This window comes from Pristiophorus japonicus, chromosome 2 (assembly GCF_044704955.1).
Source record: "Pristiophorus japonicus isolate sPriJap1 chromosome 2, sPriJap1.hap1, whole genome shotgun sequence".
Lineage (NCBI taxonomy): Eukaryota > Metazoa > Chordata > Chondrichthyes > Pristiophoridae > Pristiophorus > Pristiophorus japonicus.
Window position 1 is genome coordinate 230,158,572 of NC_091978.1, and position 19,363 is coordinate 230,177,934.

At 45.3% G+C, this 19,363-nt stretch overlaps 1 protein-coding gene across 2 annotated transcripts in view; it reads right to left on the reverse strand.

Annotated features, from left to right (window-relative positions):
* The window catches only part of arhgap24 (Rho GTPase activating protein 24), a 649,536-nt gene that overhangs the window by 97,521 nt on the left and 532,652 nt on the right, over positions 1–19,363 (reverse strand). For both annotated transcript variants that reach the window (XM_070863890.1, XM_070863891.1), the window contains one exon: positions 5,211–5,333. In XM_070863890.1, the coding sequence (XP_070719991.1) occupies positions 5,211–5,333 (123 nt within the window). The remainder of the gene's footprint in view (positions 1–5,210; positions 5,334–19,363) is intronic.

Below are 19,363 nucleotides of genomic sequence, written 5' to 3' on the forward strand. Positions count from 1 at the left end.
TTTGGTCTCCTAATCTGAGGAAGGACATTCTTGCTATTGAGGGAGTGCAGCGAAGGTTCACCAGACTGATTCCAGGGATGGCAGGACTGACATATGAGGAGAGACTGGATCGACTGGGCCTATATTCACCGCAGTTTAGAAGGATGAGAGGGGATCTCATAGAAATATATAAAATTCTGACGGGACTGGACAGGTTAGATGCAGGAAGAATGTTCTCGATGTTGGGGAAGTCCAGAACCAGGGGACACAGTCTAAGGATAAGGGGTAAGCCATTTAGGACTGAGATGAGGAGAAACCTCTTCACTCAGAGAGTTGTTAACCTGTGGAATTCCCTGCCGCAGAGAGTTGTTGATGTCAGTGCATTGGATATATTCAAGAGGGAGTTAGATATGGCCCTTACAGCTAAAGGGATCAAGGGGTATGGAGAAAAAGCAGGAAAGGGGTACTGAGGTGAATGATCAGCCATGATCTTATTCAATGGTGGTGCAGGCTCGAAGGGCCGAATGGCCTGCTCCTGCATCCAGTTTCTATGTTTCTATGTCAATTGCAAGGGTCTATGGAGTGTCCTCCTCCATTTCGGAAGTCCCCAAAAGTTCATCACAATCCTCCACCTGCTCCACGATGACATGGAGGCCGTCATTCTTACCAACGGATCCACTACAGACCCAATCCACATCCGGACCGGGGTCAAATAGGGCTGTATCTTTGCCCCAACCTTCTTCTCAATCTTCCTCGCTGCCATGCTCCACCTCACAATCAACAAGCTCCCCGCTGGAGTGGAACTAAACTACAGTCCCATACTGGGAACCTGTTCAAACTTCGCCACCTCCAGGCCAGGTCCAAGGCTACCCCAACCTCTGTCATTGAGCTACAGTACGCAGACCACGCCTGCCTCTATGCACATACAGAGGCTGAACTCCAGGACATAGTCGATGTATTTACTGAGGCATACAAAAGCATGGTCCTTATGCTAAACATCCGTAAGACAAAAGTCCTCCACCAGCCTGCCCTCACCGCACATCACTGCCCCCCCAGTCATCAAGATCCACAGCGCATTCCTGGACAACGTGGACCATTTCCCATATCTCGGGTGCCTCCTATCAACAGGAGCAAGCATCGACGACGAGATTCAACATCGCCTCCAGTGCGCCAGTGCAGCCTTCGGCCGCCTGAGGAAAACAGTGTTTGAAGATCAGGCCCTCAAAACTGCCACCAAGCTCATGGTCTACAGGGCTGTAGTAATACCCGCCCTCCTGTATGGCTCAGAGACATGGACCATGTACAGTAGACACCTCAAGTCACTGGAGAAATACCACCAACGATACCTGCACAAGATCCTACAAATCCCCTGGGAGGGCAGACGCACCAACATTAGCGTTCTTGACCAGGCCAACATCCCCAGCATTGAAGCACTGACCACACTTGATCAGCTCCGCTGGGCAGGCCACATCGTTCGCATGCCAGACACGAGACTCCCAAAGCAAGCATTCTACTCGGAACTCCTTCACGGCAAACGAGCCAAAGGTGGGCAGAAGAAACGTTACAGGGACACCCTCAAAGCCTCCCTGAAAAAGTGCAACATCCCCACTGACACCTGGGAGTCCCTGGCCAAAGGTCGCCCTAAGTGGAGGAAGTGCATCCGGGAGAGCGCTGGGCACCTCGAGTCTCATCACTGAGAGCATGCAGAAATCAAGCGCAGGCAGCGGAAGGAGCGTGCGGCAAACCAGTCCCATCATCCCTTACCCTCAACGATTATCTGTCCCACCTGTTGCAGGGATAGTGGCTCTCGTATTGGACTGTTCAGTCACCTAAAGACTCATTTTAAGAGTGGAAGCAAGTCTTCCTCGATTCCGAGGGACTGCCTATGATGATGATATTTCAAAAGTATTACATTGGTTGTTGTGGGGTTGTGAAAAATGCTATATAAATGCAAGACTTTCTTTTTTGCTTTACTGGTGCTGGTTGAGGAAGAAATGTTGGCTGCAGCTCTCTGCCTTTTATCAATTACAACCTTGGGAACACTCAGGTCGTAATTGACATGAACAGGCAGATAGGGCCTCAGTTTAATGCCCCATCACAAAGACAGTACCGTCACAATGCTGCTCAGTACTGCACTTGAGTGTGAGCTTTGATTATATGCTCAAATTGTAGAACCCCATTCAACCGAACTGATCACTTGTGGAACAAAACAAGCCGTTGGCCAAATAGCTCTCAAATGAAAAACATTTACTCTTCAGTTTTGCGAATAAGGAGCTTGAAAAACCACAATCCTACTCTGTTGCCATAACAATAGTAGGGAGGGGCTTTCGCTGCAGTGGAAACTTGCATGCCTGACTTTGTCAGAGTCAGGCAATTAGCATATTTTTGTTTGGCACCCATTTGCGTGGGGGATGGGAGAGCAGGAATTATATGGTTGTTTATAACCACTTGGTTTCAGAGTCGGTAGAAGACCACACACACAAGTAGAAAAATTGAATCCTTATTACGAACGGCACTTTACTTACTGCTGTAAAGAAGCCAGCTTTAAACCTGTGGGCTTTATTCCTGCCACTGTGAACGACATGGGTTACTGGAGGTGGGAACAGTGAGATTTCTGACGGCTGATCTCGTCATCGTCTTTCCTCCATTTCTGGCATCACGAGTCAAGGGGGTGGATGTAATGACTTCAATGGAAAATAAAATCGGGCAGGGTGTAAAACACTGATTTGCTATTGCCCATTCTCTGCTCCCATCGAAGTCAAATTTCACCTCCGATATCTCTTCAGTGTGAGTCATATTATATAACAACAACTTGCATTTATATAGCACCTTTAATTTAGTAGAAATGTCCCAAGGCACTTTACAAGAGCGTTATGAGACAAATTTTGACACCGAGCCAAAAAAAATATTAGGGCAGGTGACCAAAAGCTTCGTCAAAGATGGTTTAGTCAAAGCGACTAAAGGGGCTGAGAGAGGTAAAGCGAGATGGAGAGGTTTATAGAGGGAATTCCAGAGCTTAGGGCCAAGGCAACGGAAGGCACGGCCACCAATGGTGGAGTGATGTAAATTGGGGATGCCCAAGAGGACAGAATTCGAGAAGTGTAGAGATCTCAGAGGGTTGTAGGGCTGGAGGAAGTTACAGAGATAGGGAGGCGTGAGGCCTTGGAGGAATTTGAACACAAAGATGAAAATTTTAAATTTGAGGCATTGCCGAACCGTCAGCGAGTGCAGGGAGTGATGAGCAATGCCCCCTTTAACTTTGGGGGGAGGGGCGGGTGCGGCCCCTTTAAGGGACTGTGTGACCCATTCAAATTTTCGTGCATTAGCGATTTTTCCCATTGTAAAGCCAGCTTAACAGGAATATTGATGATGGGTGAATGGGACTAGTTGCGAGTTGCAATACGAGCAGCAAAGTTTTGGATGAGCTCAAGTTTATGAAGCCACATGTAATTGGGTGCTCTGGACTCCACTAATACTTGAAGCACCACTCTCTATAGAGGTATGTGCCTACACATACATAATGGTAGTCAATGTTTTGGAGGAAGCCAGATGCATATACACAGCGCTTATTCGCCATATAGACTTATGCCTAACTATTGGCACATCAACCAAGTTGGAATGGTGTCAGTAGGTACAGTAGCTCCAACGTGCATCATGCCAATATGACTTGAAGTAACACAATGTTACTCCAGTGGACTACTATGTTGGATGGGGCTCAGTAAATGTAAGAACATAAGAACATAAGAAATAGGAGCAGGAGGTCGCCATACGGCCCCTCGAGCCTGCTCCACCATTCAATACGATCATGACTGATCCAATCATGGACTCAGGTCCACCTCCCTGCCCACTCCCCATAACCCCTTACTCCCTTGTCATTTAAGAAACTGCCGATTTCTGTCTTAAATTTATTCAATGTCCCAGCTTCCACAGCTCTTTGAGGCAGTGAGTTCCACAGATCCACAACCCTCTGAGAGAAGAAATTTCTCCTCATCTCAGTTTTAAATGGGCGGCCCCTTATTCTAAGATTTTGCCCTCTAGTTCTAGTCTCCCCTATCAGTGGAAACATCCTCTCTACATCCACCTTGTCAAGCCCCCTCATAATCTTACACGTTCCGATAAGATCACCTCTCATTCTTCAGAATGAGTAGAGGCCCAACCTACTCAACCTTTCCTCATAAGACAACCCCCTCATCTCCGGAATCAACCTAGTGAACCTTCTCTGAACTTCCTCCAAAGCAAGTATATCCTCTCGTAAATATGGAACCCAAAACTGCACACAGTATTCCACGTGTGGCCTCACTAATAACCTGTACAACTGTAGCAAGACTTCCCTGCTTTTATACTCCATCCCCTTTGCAATAAAGGCCAAGATTCCATTGGCCTTCCTGATCACTTGCTGTACCTGCATACTAACCTTTTGTGTTTCATGCACAAGTATCCCCAGGTCCCGCTGTACTGCAGCACTTTGCAATCTTTCTCCAATTGAATAATAACCTGCTCTTTGATTTTTTTCTGCCAAAGTGCATGACATCACACTTTCCAACATTATACTCCATTTGCCACATTTTTGCCCAGTTATCCTGTCTATGTCCCTTTGCAAATTTGTTGTATCCTCCTCACACATTGCTTTTCCTCACAACTTTGTATCATCAACAAATTTGGCTACCCTTCTTCCAAGTCATTAATATAGATTGTAAATAGTTGGGGTCCCAGCACTGATCCCTGTGGCACACCACTAGTTACTGATTGCCAACACGAGAATGAACTATTTGTCCCGACTCTCTGTTTTCTGTTTGTTAGTCAATCCTCTATCCATGCTAATATATTACCCCCAACCCCGTGAACTTTTATCTTGTGCAGTAACCTCTTATGTGGCACCTTGTCAAATGCCTTCTGGAAGTCCAAATACACCACATCCACTGGTTCCCCTTTATCCGTCCTGTTCATTTAATCCTCAAAGAATTCCAGTAAATTTGTCAAACATGACTTCCCCTTCATAAATCCATACTGACTCTGCCTGACCGAATTTTGCTTTTCCAAATGTCCTGCTATTGCTTCTTTAATAATGAATTTGACACAAATGCTGTCCCTCCGGATCCAGTGGTTCTAGACTAGGATTTTCACTTCCCGTTTTCCCTGCTGCAATTGTAAAACTGTTAACACAAGATTAAAAGAAGACTTTGCTGTTAAATAAATATTTACATACAAGCAGTCAAAAACACTCAGCTTACCTCCACCGAAAGGAGCCCAGATCACTCTGCGAATAGTCTTCACCCAGTCTTCCATGTCATTCTGTGCGCTGGCCATGAGAAGGTATGTTTCATGATTGGCGGTCATCCGATCACGATCTCCACCTTGAAGGCACAATACAGTATTTGGTGATACTAGACCCCAGTTTTGTTTTCTCATCTCTTTAGTTTCTCTTTGCCATACATCAGTGCCTGACAGTGACGGGGTGAGTGAACCTTTTACCAGTCCCCTGCCAATGCCACAGCTAAACAGCCTGCTAATTAGTTCACAAGAGAGACCTGGGACAACTCAACTCCTTCAATTGCATCTAAGATGGAGAATACGTTGAGAACAGCTGGTAGAAGCACTTCTGCCACCGGGTGCTCACTGACGAACATGCTGTGTCACCATGACATCCTGCCAACAATGGCAAATCGCATAAATAAGTCCATGTTTGAGTTAAAAGTAAGGAGTATATATTTTGACCACAATTTTCTTTTCTCTTCTCTTCAAAGTCCTGTCGATTGCTGGGGTATGGCGCCCCAAACTCCAGTACTTTAACCAAGTGATTATTCTTCCATTGTGAGCCTAGACAGTAAGCTATTTGACTGCGAAGGCCAGCACAGTTGAAGTCAATCCTCGTCCCACCTGATGTCCATACACTTGCCCTTTCCAGCAGGGGTCATGGAAAAGCAATCAGAAATAGCTGGCTGATTTTTTCCCTCTCCCTAATAATAGAGCACTGATGTAATTTGCATTGCTCACAATTACAGTCCCAGCTGAGGAAGATGAATAATGTGGGGCCAGTGGTTGTTTGACAGAAAACTATTGGGTGCTTGATCTGAGATGTTGTGAAGCATTGCTCATCTCCACCCTTACCTTTCTCCCTCTGTTGCTTCAATCCACCATAAATTACAAATCATTCAGAATGCTGCAGTCTTCATTCTCACCTGGCCCACATTCCCCTCACATCGTCACTTTCCAAGTTCCATTGCCCCCCGCCCCTGCATATTCCACAAAATCGGCTTTCAGATTTTCGTCCTCATCTTAAATTTCCTCCATGACTTTACCTCTCCCAAAATCCATGATCTCCTTCACCCCTGTGTCCCTGCACACTTCTGCCCCTCCACCATCAGAATATTTCTTGCTGCCTTTTCCATCCACTTCACCATTGGCTACTCTTTCAGCCACTAATGGTCCCTGCCCCTGGAACTCCTTCCCTTAGTATCACCCATCCTCTTTCTCTGCCTCCAGAAGCCACAAAAAGACAACTTTTCTTCAGCTCTGCTTCCATCCCCTCCTAATCCTTGGTGCCATTTGTTGTTTACTGCCGAGTAAATTGCTCTGAGACATCTCATTGTATGTAAAGGATGTTACAGAGAGAGATGGCAGTTGTTGTTACTGCGGAAGAGACAAAAGCAGGTCTCAGTGCCTCAGCCCTGTTTACAATCCAGACACATAGAGGTTGGGGGGGAAATTGTTTAGCGCCTGATATATGGTGTCTGATATATTTCAGGCGCTGTTCGGGCATGGGACATCGCGCCTCTAAATTGCTCTTTTTTGTCCATGTTTTACGCCTGAAAAATGGATGAAATGGGGTCCAATATCTCTCCCATTGGAGTAGATCTTGACTTTGTGCAATACTATGCACCGGCTGATAGCAGGTCGAAAGCCCACTTTACATCTCTCCTGATTTCTATTTCCATTGAAGTCAATCTTTGGTCAGTGAAGGTCAATCCCGATCTTTGTCCTCGCTAGCTCGTGGAGTCAGTTTATTTACAGTCATTTTTTTAACATTGAAAGCAATGATTGGGCTTCTTGTCTACTGCTAGAAACCTTTCCTCCATAGCACGATTCAAAAAACAGGAAAATGCATCCAAAATAAACTCAAGAATTATAGAGAGAGAAATGTATCCAACGCAATTTACCTAAAAACGATGATGTTCTTTTAGGTTTGACAAAATGACCCATGCAACTTGCCTTTGATACCTGGTCAGAAGTAGTTCTGGGCAGTACTTTCACTCAGACATCAGAAGATTTGATAAGTCTACTAAAGCCCATCATAAGCAGGCAGCCTGCATGAAAGTTGAAGCCCCACTCAGAATGAGCAGGTCAAAAGGCAGGAGCACAGTCCCAATGGAATATATTAGCAGGAACTGGACAGGAGCAAACAACACCCAATTCCTGGTTGTCAAATGTTGCCAGCAGGACCAAGCAGAAAACTTACCCTAATATATTTGAGCTGACTTCCACACTCAATTATTAGACAAATTGTATGTATGAGGTTTTGAGTTGAAAGCTGTATGTCTGATGCATCAATTTGCACCAAACATATATTAAAAGTGACAAATGCAGCAGATGGGCAAAAAACATCTATGTCGCCTTTTATTTCTTATTCTCTTTCTCTTTTACATTTTCTCTTATCTCTCTTGGAGATCGCTATAAAGGCAGGGCTATCCCAGCATGCATAGTGCCAGTGAAAAAAGTATTGTGTTTCAGCCACCGACAGCCAATTATCAATAAACAAATGCCGTGTGTGTGTGTGGGGGGGTGGGGGGGGGGAGTGAATCTGAGTGTGTACATATGTGGGATGTGTATATCTGTATCTGCATGTGTGTATAAATGTGTTGTGTTTATCTGTGTGTCTGTGTGTGATAGAAATGTGAAATTAGATTATTTTATCAGGTAGCGTTTCACAAGAACACCACCGGTCTAGACATTGTTGTGAAAGCAGAAAGAAACACCAAACGCTCAGGCACGATTAGACAGGTCATTAGAACAGGTCATCTGATCATTTCTTCCTGCACTTTTTCAAAACAGTTACCTTTGAATTTCCCAAGCAAGGAAGATTTGTTAATGCACTTAAACAAGATGGTTATCATTCTTCCTGCTTGAGATTAATTTGGGTCCTTCCCTGCATCGAGCCCTTATTTATACCTTCACTAAAGGGAGAACGGATTCCACTGGGCCCCTAACCAAACACAGAGAATAAACTTGGATCATTAGTTCAGGTAATTTTTTTAAAATGGCTAAAATAAAAATAAAAATCTGCAGGTTTCTGAGGCTGATTTTGGGTTCTTCTACTTGTGTGCTGTGATATGGGTTTCATTCAGGATCTGAAACCTTGAGAATGGTGCAGTGCTGGTCTGATTTGATTTTTTAACGAGAAGATTAAGGAAACTGAGCCAGGATTTTGTAAGGATGGAAATTGTCTAGACTCTCGGTGTGGATCCAAGATGGCTTCCCTCTTGAAGGTCAAGATCTGTTTTTATTTCTAATACATTAAGTGTCAAGTCTTATTTTTTACAGTGAAAGTTATCATGTTTTTTAAAAAAATAAAATAACATATTCTGCCTCATACTGTAAAAATTCTCACTGTACAAACTAGCCAAGCACCCGCCACCTTGAGTTAACTGAAAGCTGCCTCAGCCTTTTCTCTAGGGAAAAAAAAGTCACTGCTCTGAATGACCTTGGAAAATATGTTTACACTTTTACGTCTTTTGTGAAAAATGTAAACAAATATATTTGTAGTTTGTATTTAGTTCGGTTAATAATAGAATTGCTATGGCAGAAAAGATCAAGTCTATTAAAATGCATGTTGACTCATTGGGTTGATTACATATAAATTGTGAAGCAAAGGGCACTAAGTCCCGAGGAGAGATTGACAAAATTAAACTTGTTTACATAGAGAAAAGAAAACAGGGGGAGGAGCAAACATGATCCAGGTCTTTAAAATGCCGAGAGGTATTGCTAATGTAGATGTAAGCAAGATATTTGATGTAGACTGTGAGCACAGAAAAAAAAGACAAGGAGTGGAAATTGGTTGTGACCAGTTTTGGGTTCTGAAACAATGGGCATGGACAGATGACATGATGGAAGCCCGAGGCTGGTCTGAAATTCAGTGGGGTGGTGGTGCAGGGAAGGCAAACAGCAGGAGGCGATTGTGGGCCGGCAGCAAGCCTGCAGGAGTGATGTGGATCCTGGAGAGGCGCTCCTGCTTTTCCTGGCTCCACCACAACCTTAGAAAAAAAACTACCTTTTAATGCAGAACTTTCCTTCAGGATACTAAATGGATGGGCATGATTCTAGGCTGGGGTAGATTATACAATAAAAAGGAAATTCTACTAATATTAGCAATCAGAAATAAAAACAAAAAATGCTAAAAATACATAGCAGGTCTGTAAAGAGTTAAGTTGGGATATGAACATTCGGGTGTGCACCCTTTATTAGTTCTGATGAAGCATTATACACACAATGACCAGAAATTCTGGTCAAACCCTGAATGGAACTGGGGCGAATCAACTCATCGGGGTCTTGAAAATAGGCTAATCCCGGCTCTGCTTGAAATCCGGCCCATATTTTCTGTTCTGCTATTTTCGGGCCTGGGTGGGTCTTCTATATTCATCCCCATGTCAAGAGGGTGTGCCTGCGATTGTTCTCGAGCAACAAATGGAAACCCACCCTTTCCATAGCCCTCAGGGATCTCATGCTAGCCGAGAGCTCGAGGCAAGCGATCACCTCCCCCAAAAGCCTCACTTGTTCTATTGGGAACAGGAGAACCAAAAAGGGAGCTTTTCTGTGAGACGTTCACTCTGCCATTGGAACAGCATGATGCTGTTCCAGCATTTCCACTAGCGATTCAGGACCAGTAACAATGTTGCCCACTTGCAGGCATGGGCAGCCCATCCAGCCATAGAGATGACTCCATCCCCTGAATTTGGGACTGGGCCTCCAGTCTAGGGCTAGGGCAGGTGGGGGCTCCACTCCACTGCAATTACACGGGTGGAGCAAACCCCAGGAACTTCAGGCCTGATATGCCATAAACTGACTTCCGGAGGACACAGACAGACTGGTGAAATGGCAGACACACGGCAGATGCAATTTAATGCGGTTAAGTGTGAGGTGATGTGCATTGAAAAAACAACATGGAGAGGCAGTGTACTCCGGAGAGGCAGTATACTCTAAATAGTACTAATTTGAGAGGCGGGGGTGCGGGGGGTGCAAGAAAAGGGAGACCTGGGAGTGCACATTCACGAATCTTTGAAGGTGGCAGGGCAAATTGAGAAGGCGGGTAAGAAAGCTTATGGGAAACTTGGCTTTATAAATAGAGACATTGAATACAAAAACAAGGAAGTCAGGCTAAACCTTTACAAATCACTGGTTAGGCCTCAGCTGGAGTATTATGGACAATTCCAGACACCACACTTTAGGAGAGATGTCAAGGCCCTGGAGAGGGTAGAGAGGAGATTTACCAGAATGATACCCGGGATGAGGAACTTCGGTTATGTGGAGAGATTGGAGAAGCTGGGATTGTTTTCCTTAAAGCAGAGAAGTTTAGGGGGAGACCCAATAGAGGTATTCAAAATTATGAGGGGTTCTGATAGAGCAAGTAGGGATAAACTGTTTCCTCTGGCAAATGGGCCAGTAACCAAAGGTCATAGATTTAAAATAATTGGTAAAAGGACGAGAGGGGAAATTTGGAAACATTATTTCACACAGTGTGTTATTAAGATCTGGAATGAACCACCTGAAAGGGTGATGGGATCAGATTCCATTGGAACTTTTAAAAGGCAATTCGAAATGTACTTCAAGAGGACTAATTTACCAGGTTATGGGGAAAAAGCTGGGGAGTGGGACTAAATTGAACAGCTTTTTCAAAGAGCTGGCACAAACATGGCAGGCCAAATGGCCTCCTTCTGTGCTGTAGGATTCTATGATGCTATGATTTTAACCTCCCTTTTCTCTTTACAGCTGGTGACTAACCTGAAGTGTGTTTCCAGCATTTGTTTTTATGAGTAAATTATTCGTTCTCTGTGGAAGGACTGAGCTTGTTAGGATAAATGATCTTTGCTTTCTCCTTGTTTTCTCATGTATTGATGTAATTTTATAGTTGGCTATTTTTGGAAGACATCAATAGTCTCATGACTCTCTTGAATAAATCTGCCCACGGCTTCAAAAGGCAAAAGGATTCAATATGTAACTGGAATATCCCTCACAGTGCAGCTTCCTGTCTGACAAGCAGTATTATAAATCAGTATTATTGGTCTTACTACCTTTGCTACTACGCTATGTATATTTTATGAAGAAGAAATCTTTTTACAATATTATGCTGTTTACATAATTACAATCCTGTGGCTTTAAAATGCATTAAAATGCATTAAAATAAAGTTCAAAGCATTGCAATTGGACAATGAAGATGAGATGACTACGAAGAAACCCCTGAACAAACCAGAAGAGATCTTTCCACTTCAACTTTTAAGAATCTAGTTGGCATCTCTTGGATTGGATTGAAAGGATTCAGATTAAGGGGTGGAAGGCCTCAGGCTGTGTGTCCAATAGCGCCCGGGATGCACTACCCACTGGAAGCATCAGATCGCTAAATCAGCCCCTAACCTTCCCTTTCCTGAGATGTTTCACCCGGAGGAAGCAGGTGATTACAATTGCCCTGGTATGTGACCACTTTGACTACTTGCCACCTACTTCGAGCTCTCATCTTCCTTCCTTTATAGCAGATCAGATTCTGGACCCTTTTTACCTTCCTCTGTCCCCTTCCCCACTTCGAGCCTGAAGTTGCCATTTTTCATGTAGAAACCCAGGCAGTGAGGGAGTGAAATTCCAAAGGGCTTTTGCTGTCAAAATTCACCCGTGAGTGTCAATTTAACTGCAATGGGTTTCCCAATTGATTCTAATTCTTTTCATACACGTCGTAAGTGATCAGGAGCAGAAGCAGGGCTGCCTGGCTGCTGATCAAAAGGCAGCCACTTACATTCCCTGATACTTCTGTGCTGGAGGGCCTCTTACTTGAATGGCAATCACTCTAGGAGCCAATGCCATTTACATACTGCGTCATGGAATCTACATACAGGAGATGTAACTGCAGAGATTTCTGGGGGAGTTTGCGATCCCGTTGAGCACAGGCGGAAAAGTGACATCAGAACCTTGGGCACGGGCACCAGTTCCCACCCTTCTCCCCAGCAGAATTTCTCTCGATGGTGACAACCCAGAGCCAGCAGGTTCCGACCCAATTTCCTGTCCCGCTGTTTCCAATACGTTGAATTTTCACTCCAAAAAATAGTGAGCAGCCTTTATGGCTCATCTACTCACTGCTTTAATCAGCTGAGCAGTCGGGGAACTGTTTCAGGTGGACCATCTTTGAGTGGTCTGGTTTATTTGTATTTTACTATTAATCATCATCATCATCATAGGCAGTCCCTCGGAATCGAGGAAGACTTACTTCCACTCCTGAAGTGAGTTCTTTGGGGGCTGAACAGTCCAATACGAGAGCCACAGTCTTTGTCACAGGTAGGACAGATAGTCGTTGAGGGAAGAAACATAGAAACATAGAAAATAGGTGCAGGGGTAGGCCATTCGGCCCTTCGAGCCTGCACCACCATTCAATAAGATCATGGCTGATCATCACGTCAGTACCCCTTTCCTGCTTTCTCTCCATACCCCTTGATCTCTTTAGCCGTAAGGGCCATATCTAACTCCCTCTTGAATATATCCAACAAACTGGCATCAACAACTCTCTGCGGTAGAGAATTCCACAAGTTAACAACTCTGAGTGAAAAAGTTTCTCCTCATCTCAGTCCTAAATGGCTTACCCCTTATCCTTAGACTGTGTCCCCTGGTTCTGGACTTCCCCAACATCGGGAACATTCTTCCTGCATCTAACCTGACCCGTCCCGTCAGAATTTTATATGTTTCTTTGAGATCCCCCATCATCCTTCTAAACTCCAGTGAATACAGGCCCAGTCGATCCAGTCTCTCCTCATATGTCAGTCCTGCTATCCTGGGAATCAATCTGGTGAACCTTTGCTGCACTCCCTCAATAGCAAGAATGTCCTTCCTCAGATTAGGAGAACAAAACTGAATAAAATATTCCAGGTGAGGCCTCACCAAGGCCTTGTACAACTACAGTAAGACCTTCCTGCTCCTATACTCAAATCCCCTTGCTATGAAGGCCAATATACAATTTGCCTTCTTCACTGCCAGCTGCACCAGCATCCCAACTTTCAATGACTGATGTACCATGACACCCAGGTCTCGTTGCACCTCCCCTTTTCCTAATCTGTCACCATTCAGATAATATTCTGCCTTCGTGTTTTGCCCCCAAAGTGGATAACCTCACATTTATCCACATTATACTGCATCTGCCATGCATTTGCCCACTCACCTAACCTGTCCAAGTCACCCTGCAGCCTCTTAGCATCCTCCTCACAGCTCACACCGCCACCCAGCTTAGTGTCATCTGCAAATTTGGAGATATTACACACAATTCCTTCATCTAAATCATTGATGTATATTGTAAATAGCTGGGTCCCAGCACTGAGCCCTGCGGCATCCTACGAGTAACTGTCTGCCATTCTGAAAAGGACCGTTTATCCCGACTCTCTGCCAACCAGTTCTTTATCCACGTCAATACATTACCCCCAATACCATGTGCTTTAATTTTGCACACCAATCTCTTGTGTGAGACCTTGTCAATAGGCTTTTGAAAGTCCAAATACACCACATCCACTGGTTCTCCTCTGTCCACTCTAGTAGTACATCCTCAAAAAATTCTAGAAGATTTGTCAAGCATGATTTCCCTTTCCTAAATCCATGCTGACTTGGACTGACCCTGTCACTGCTTTCCAAATGCACTGCTATTTCATCTTTAATAACTGATTCCAACATTTTCCCCACTACAGGCTAACCAGTTTATAATTCCCAGTTTTCTATCTCCATCCTTTCTTAAGTTACATTAGCTAACCTCCAGTCCATAGGAACTGATCCAGAGTCGATAGATTGTTGGAAAATGATCACCAGTGCATCCACTATTTCTAGGGCCACTTCCTTAAATACTCTGGGATGCAGACTATCAGGCCCTGGGGATTTATCGACCTTCAATCCCATCAATTTCCCGAACACAATTTCTTGACTAATAAGGATTTCCTTCAGTTCCTCCTTCTCACTAGAGCCTCGGTCCCCTAATATTTCCGGAAGGTTATTTGTGTCTTCCTTCGTGAAGACAGAATCAATGTATTTGTTCAACTGGTCTGCCATTTCTTTGTTCCCCATCATAAATTCACCTGATTCTGACTGCAAGGGACCTACGTTTGTCTTCACTAATCTTTTTCTCTTCACACATCTATAGAAGCTTTTGCAGTCAGTTTTTATGTTCCCAGCAAGCTTCCTCTCATACTCTGTTTCCCCCCTCCTAATTAAACCCTTTGTCCTCCTCTACTGAATTCTAAATTTCTCCCAGTCCTCAGGTTTGCTGCTTTCTCTGGCCAATTTATATGCCCCTTCTTTGGATTTAACACTATCCTTAATTTCCCTTGTTAGCCATCTTCCCCGTTTTATTTTTACTCCAGACCAGGATATACATGGATGTTGAAGTTCATCCATGTGACCTTTAAATGTTTGCCATTGCCTATCTACCGTCAACCCTTTAAGTATCGTTTGGCAGTCTATTCCAGCCAATTCACGTCTCATACCATCGAAGTTACTTTTCCCTAAGTTCAGGACCCTAGTCTCTGAATTAACTGTGTCACTATCCATCTTAATAAAGAATTCTACCATATTATGGTTACTCTTCCCCAAGGGGCCTCGCACAACAAGACTGCTAATTAGTCTTTTCTCATTACACATCACCCAGTCTAGGATGGCCAGCCCTCTAGTTGGTTCCTCGACATATTGGTCTCGAAAACCATCCCGAATACACTCCAGGAAATCCTCCTGCACCGTATTTCTACCAGTTTGGTTAGCCCAATCCATATATAGGTTAAAATCGCCCATGATAACTGCTGTACCCTTATTGCATGCATCCCTAATTTCTTGTTTGATGCTGTCCCCAACCTCACTGCTACTGTTTGGTGGTCTGTACACAACTCCCACTAACGTTTTCTGCCCTTTGGCCTTCCGCAGCTCTACCCATACAGATTCCACATCATCCAAGCTCATGTCCTTTCTTACTATTGTGTTAATTTCCTCTTTAACCAGCAATTCTACCCCACCTCCTTTTCCTTTCTGTCTATCCTTCCTGAATGTTGAATACCCTGGATGTTGAGTTCCCAGCCTTGGTCACCCTGGAGCCATGTCTCCGTAATGCCAATTATATCATATTCGTTAATAGCTGCCTGCGCAGTTAATTTGTCCACCTTATTACAAATACTCCTCGCATTGAGGCACAGAGCCTTCAGGCTTGTCTTTTTAACACACTTTGCCCCTGTAGAATTTTGCTGTAATGTGGCCCTTTTTGATTTTTGCTTTGGGTTTCTCTGCCCTCCACTTTTACTTTTCTCCTTTCTATCTTTTGCTTCTGCCCCCATTCTACTTCCCTCTGTCTCCCTGTATAGGTTCCCATCCCTCTGCCATATTAGTTAACCCCTCCCGAACAGCATTAGCAAACACTCCCCCGAGGACATTGGGATGGGTGGGACTGGTTTGCCGCACGCTCTTTCTGCTGCCTGCGCTTAATGGGGCAAGTAAAAGACAATTAATAAAAAATAAAATGAGTATACTTGTGGCAACCACAGGATTCATTCTGTCAATGAACATGCAGTGCACCCTTCAGGCCCAATTTGAGTGATTTTTTTTTTTTAATACTGCAGCAGTTTCAACGTTTGCATTAAATTCAAAATAGGCTGGCAGAGTTCTTCCCACATACTGGAGTGGTCGTAAAATCCAGCTACGGATTTTCAATTGGAGGATCTGGATTTGAGATCCTCCAACACCAAAGTCCAGATTTATCTGAGTACTAGTTTGGTGAAGTGCACTATTTCAGGTTTGACTGCTACTCAGGGCCTCTCATAAAACCATAGGCCTCCCCCTGCCAGGGTTTCCCTCCCCCACAGCCCCGACCACGAAGCCTTCCCAACCGTCTTCCTATGCACTTACCCGACCGCCAGGGACCATACGTTCAGGTTCTCCTGCAGCAGCATCCTGCCGCGCACAATCCCACTCCTGCCATTCAGCCTGCTTGGGCTTCCCGTAGGTTGGGTTGGAAGACTGACGGCCAGCATGCGGATGAGGCACAGGAGTTAAAATCTACCAGGCCAAGCGCTGCAGAGGGACAGATGGTTTGGCACTAGCCTCGGAACCCCACGTGCCATTCCTGCCAGGATTTAAAATCGAAGCTTTGGAAGCTCAAGGACTCCCTTATTACTTTAGCCCTGAAACTCTGTGGGGGTTCTCCTGATCTTCAGTTGTAATTTTGTCTCGCTACTTCTTTGGGCTTCGTTGGTCTCCCACCAGAGTTATGGCGGGAGACTGGTAGAATCCCTGTGTCAATTTAGGCCCGGTGAGGATCTCTTGTACATTTGGAAATTTTAAAAGTTGGCACGTCAGGCAAATAATTAAAATATCCTGACACACAGACTCTGGCCAATAATCCATATAATAATTCGCCAGGGAATCACATTCCAGTTATGTCCCGATAACTCCCAATTAAAGATGCCTGGAGCTGAACTATAAAATGGAATTAAAGGCAAATGAAGTGGCACGAACAGAATTCACGTTCTGACAAAATTTAAATATGGGAGGGAGAAATTGCCCTCTGCCGGAAACGGGGGCGCACCTACTGTTTTTGTTATGTTCTGGCCGCCATGATGAATGTGGCGGCCTATCCAGCGAAATTAAGCTCTTTGTCTTATTTTTTCAAGCGTGATGGAAGTCGATCATAGTGGGGGCAGAAGTGGGGGCGGGATGGAATAGCTGCCGCTGTCAGTCATCAGCGCCGGGCTGGTGACATCATTGTGCTGGCGTATCACCACGTCTCTCCCCTTCAGTTAAAGGGGAGGGCTGCTGCGAACTCTGTTTATTTTAGTTAGGTCCACTGGGGCACCAGGGAGGGTTTTGGCTGGGCCAGCAGCCTGGCACCCAAGAGGGGGTGCCAGGCTGTCTGTTGGCGTCTCGGCCGAACCCAGGGGCATAATTGTAAGACGGACCTGGCATTTGATCGACAATAAAAAATAAAATGGCATTGCCGGCAGCACCACCTCCTCTTTAAGGGCGGCCGTGCCACCGACCAACAAGGAGTGCAGTGACACAAAAAGCTGTCTGGGGCACTGAACGGCGGCCAGAAGACTTTTGGTGGTGAATTTCGCTTCCGGGATGGGACTTTGGCGGTGCACGCTCTGATGACGTACTTAGGAAGCTTCGGCAGCAGCGGAGCAGAAGTGAGGGGAGTGGGGCAGATATGGTCACCACCGGAAAAACACTTGAGGGCAATAGCGTAAACGATGGACATTCCACGGAAAATTGGTGGCCATTCTGCAATGAGCCCTGGCTGCCGCTTTCCGCCGGCCAGAGGACTTCAGGAAAGGGGCAATTTTGGTCCCTATGTGTCTACAGAGCACTGCTGTTTCTTTGCAAGTTAACCTCAGTTCAGTATGTCCCAGAATAAGCTAGTTGATCAATACTTTGTACAAACCATGCTCCTGAAAGATTTGAAAATGCTTCATCAAGTTCACGTTAGAAGCAGCATTCTTATCTATTGATCTAGAGATGGTTAAGTGTAAGCAGAGCAAATGGAGAGATTGTATCGGTAGTTACTGACACCTGGGAGTCCCTGGCCAAAGACCGCCCAAAGCGGAGGAAGTGCATCCGGGAGGGCGCTGAGCACCTTCAGTCTCATCGCCGAGAGCATGCAGAAATCAAGCGCAGGCAGCGGAAAGAGCGTGCGGCAAACCAGTTCCACCCACTCTTTCCCTCAAGGACTATCTGTCCCACCTGTGACAGGGACTGTGGCTTAGGCGACTGTTCAGCCACCTAAGAACTCATTTTAAGAGTGGAAGCAAGTCTTCCTCGATTCCGAGGGACTGCCTATGAGTTAGTGCACTAATCTCCAGCTCAATAGACTACACGCAGAGAAGTCACGGGAAATATAATTCTCACTCCACATACCTCTGTCTTTCAGGCTTTTCAGAAGCTGTGTGTTCTAATCAGTGCAACCAACTGCTCTACCACTGCAGGCTTCAAACAACGACAAAGAACAGCACTATTTTCCCTGCCCCACAAATGTAAATCAACTTACATTCCTGAATAACTGTTACATCTAATGTGTTGCATTATGCATTCTTGATTGCATCTATGATGTTGATCTCCCGCATGACTTTTCCGAGCTCATGCTGTCCATGAGACCCACTTCCTGCTCTATTAACCCTATTCCTACCAAACTGCTGACCACCCAACTTCCACTTCTGGCTCCCATGTTGGCTAACATTGTGAACAGTTCTCTCTCCTCAGGTACTCGACCCCTCCGTCCTTGCAAACTACCGCCCCATCTCCAACCTCCCTTTCCTCTCGAAAGTCCTTGAATGTGTTGTCCCCTCCCAAATCCATGCCTATCTTTCCTGCAATTCCACGTTTGAATTCCTCTAATCCGGTTTCCGCGCCTGCCACAGTACCGAAGCAGCTCTCAAAGTTACAAATTACATCCTTTGTGACTGTGACAAAGGCAAATTATTCCTCCTCGGCTTTCTTGACGTGTCTGCAGCCTTTGATACGGTTGACCACTCTATCCTTCTCCAACACCTCTCCACTGTCATCCAGCTGGGTGGGATTACACTTGCCTGGTTCCATTTGTACCTATCTAATCATAGCCAGAGAATCACCAGCAACTGTTTCTCTTCGCGCCCCCGCACTATTTCCTCGGGTATCTCCCAAGGATCTATCCTTGGTCCCCTCCTATTTCACATCTACATGTTGCCCCTAGGTGACATCATCCGGAAACACAGCATCTAATTCTGCCCTCTTGAGCATCCCTGATTGTAATCGCTCAACCATTGGTAGCCGTGCCTTCTGTTGCATTTCATTTACTTTGCATTCAATTTCCACCCTTCCCTCACCTTCACATGGTCCATCTCCGACTCTCCTCTTCCTCGACTTCTCTCTCTCCATTTCTGGGGATAATCTTTCGAACAGTATCCACTATAAGCCCACTGACGCCCACAGCTACCTGGACTACACTTCCTCCCATCCCGCATCCTGTAAGGACTCCATTCCATTCTCCCAGTTTCTCCGTCTCTGTCGCATCTGCTCTGACGACGCCTTTCACACTAGTGCCTCTGACATGTCTTCCTTTTTCCTCAATCGAGGATTCCCCTCCAACGTGGTCAACATGACCCTCAACCATGCCCGTTCTATTTCCCACAACTCTACTCTCACC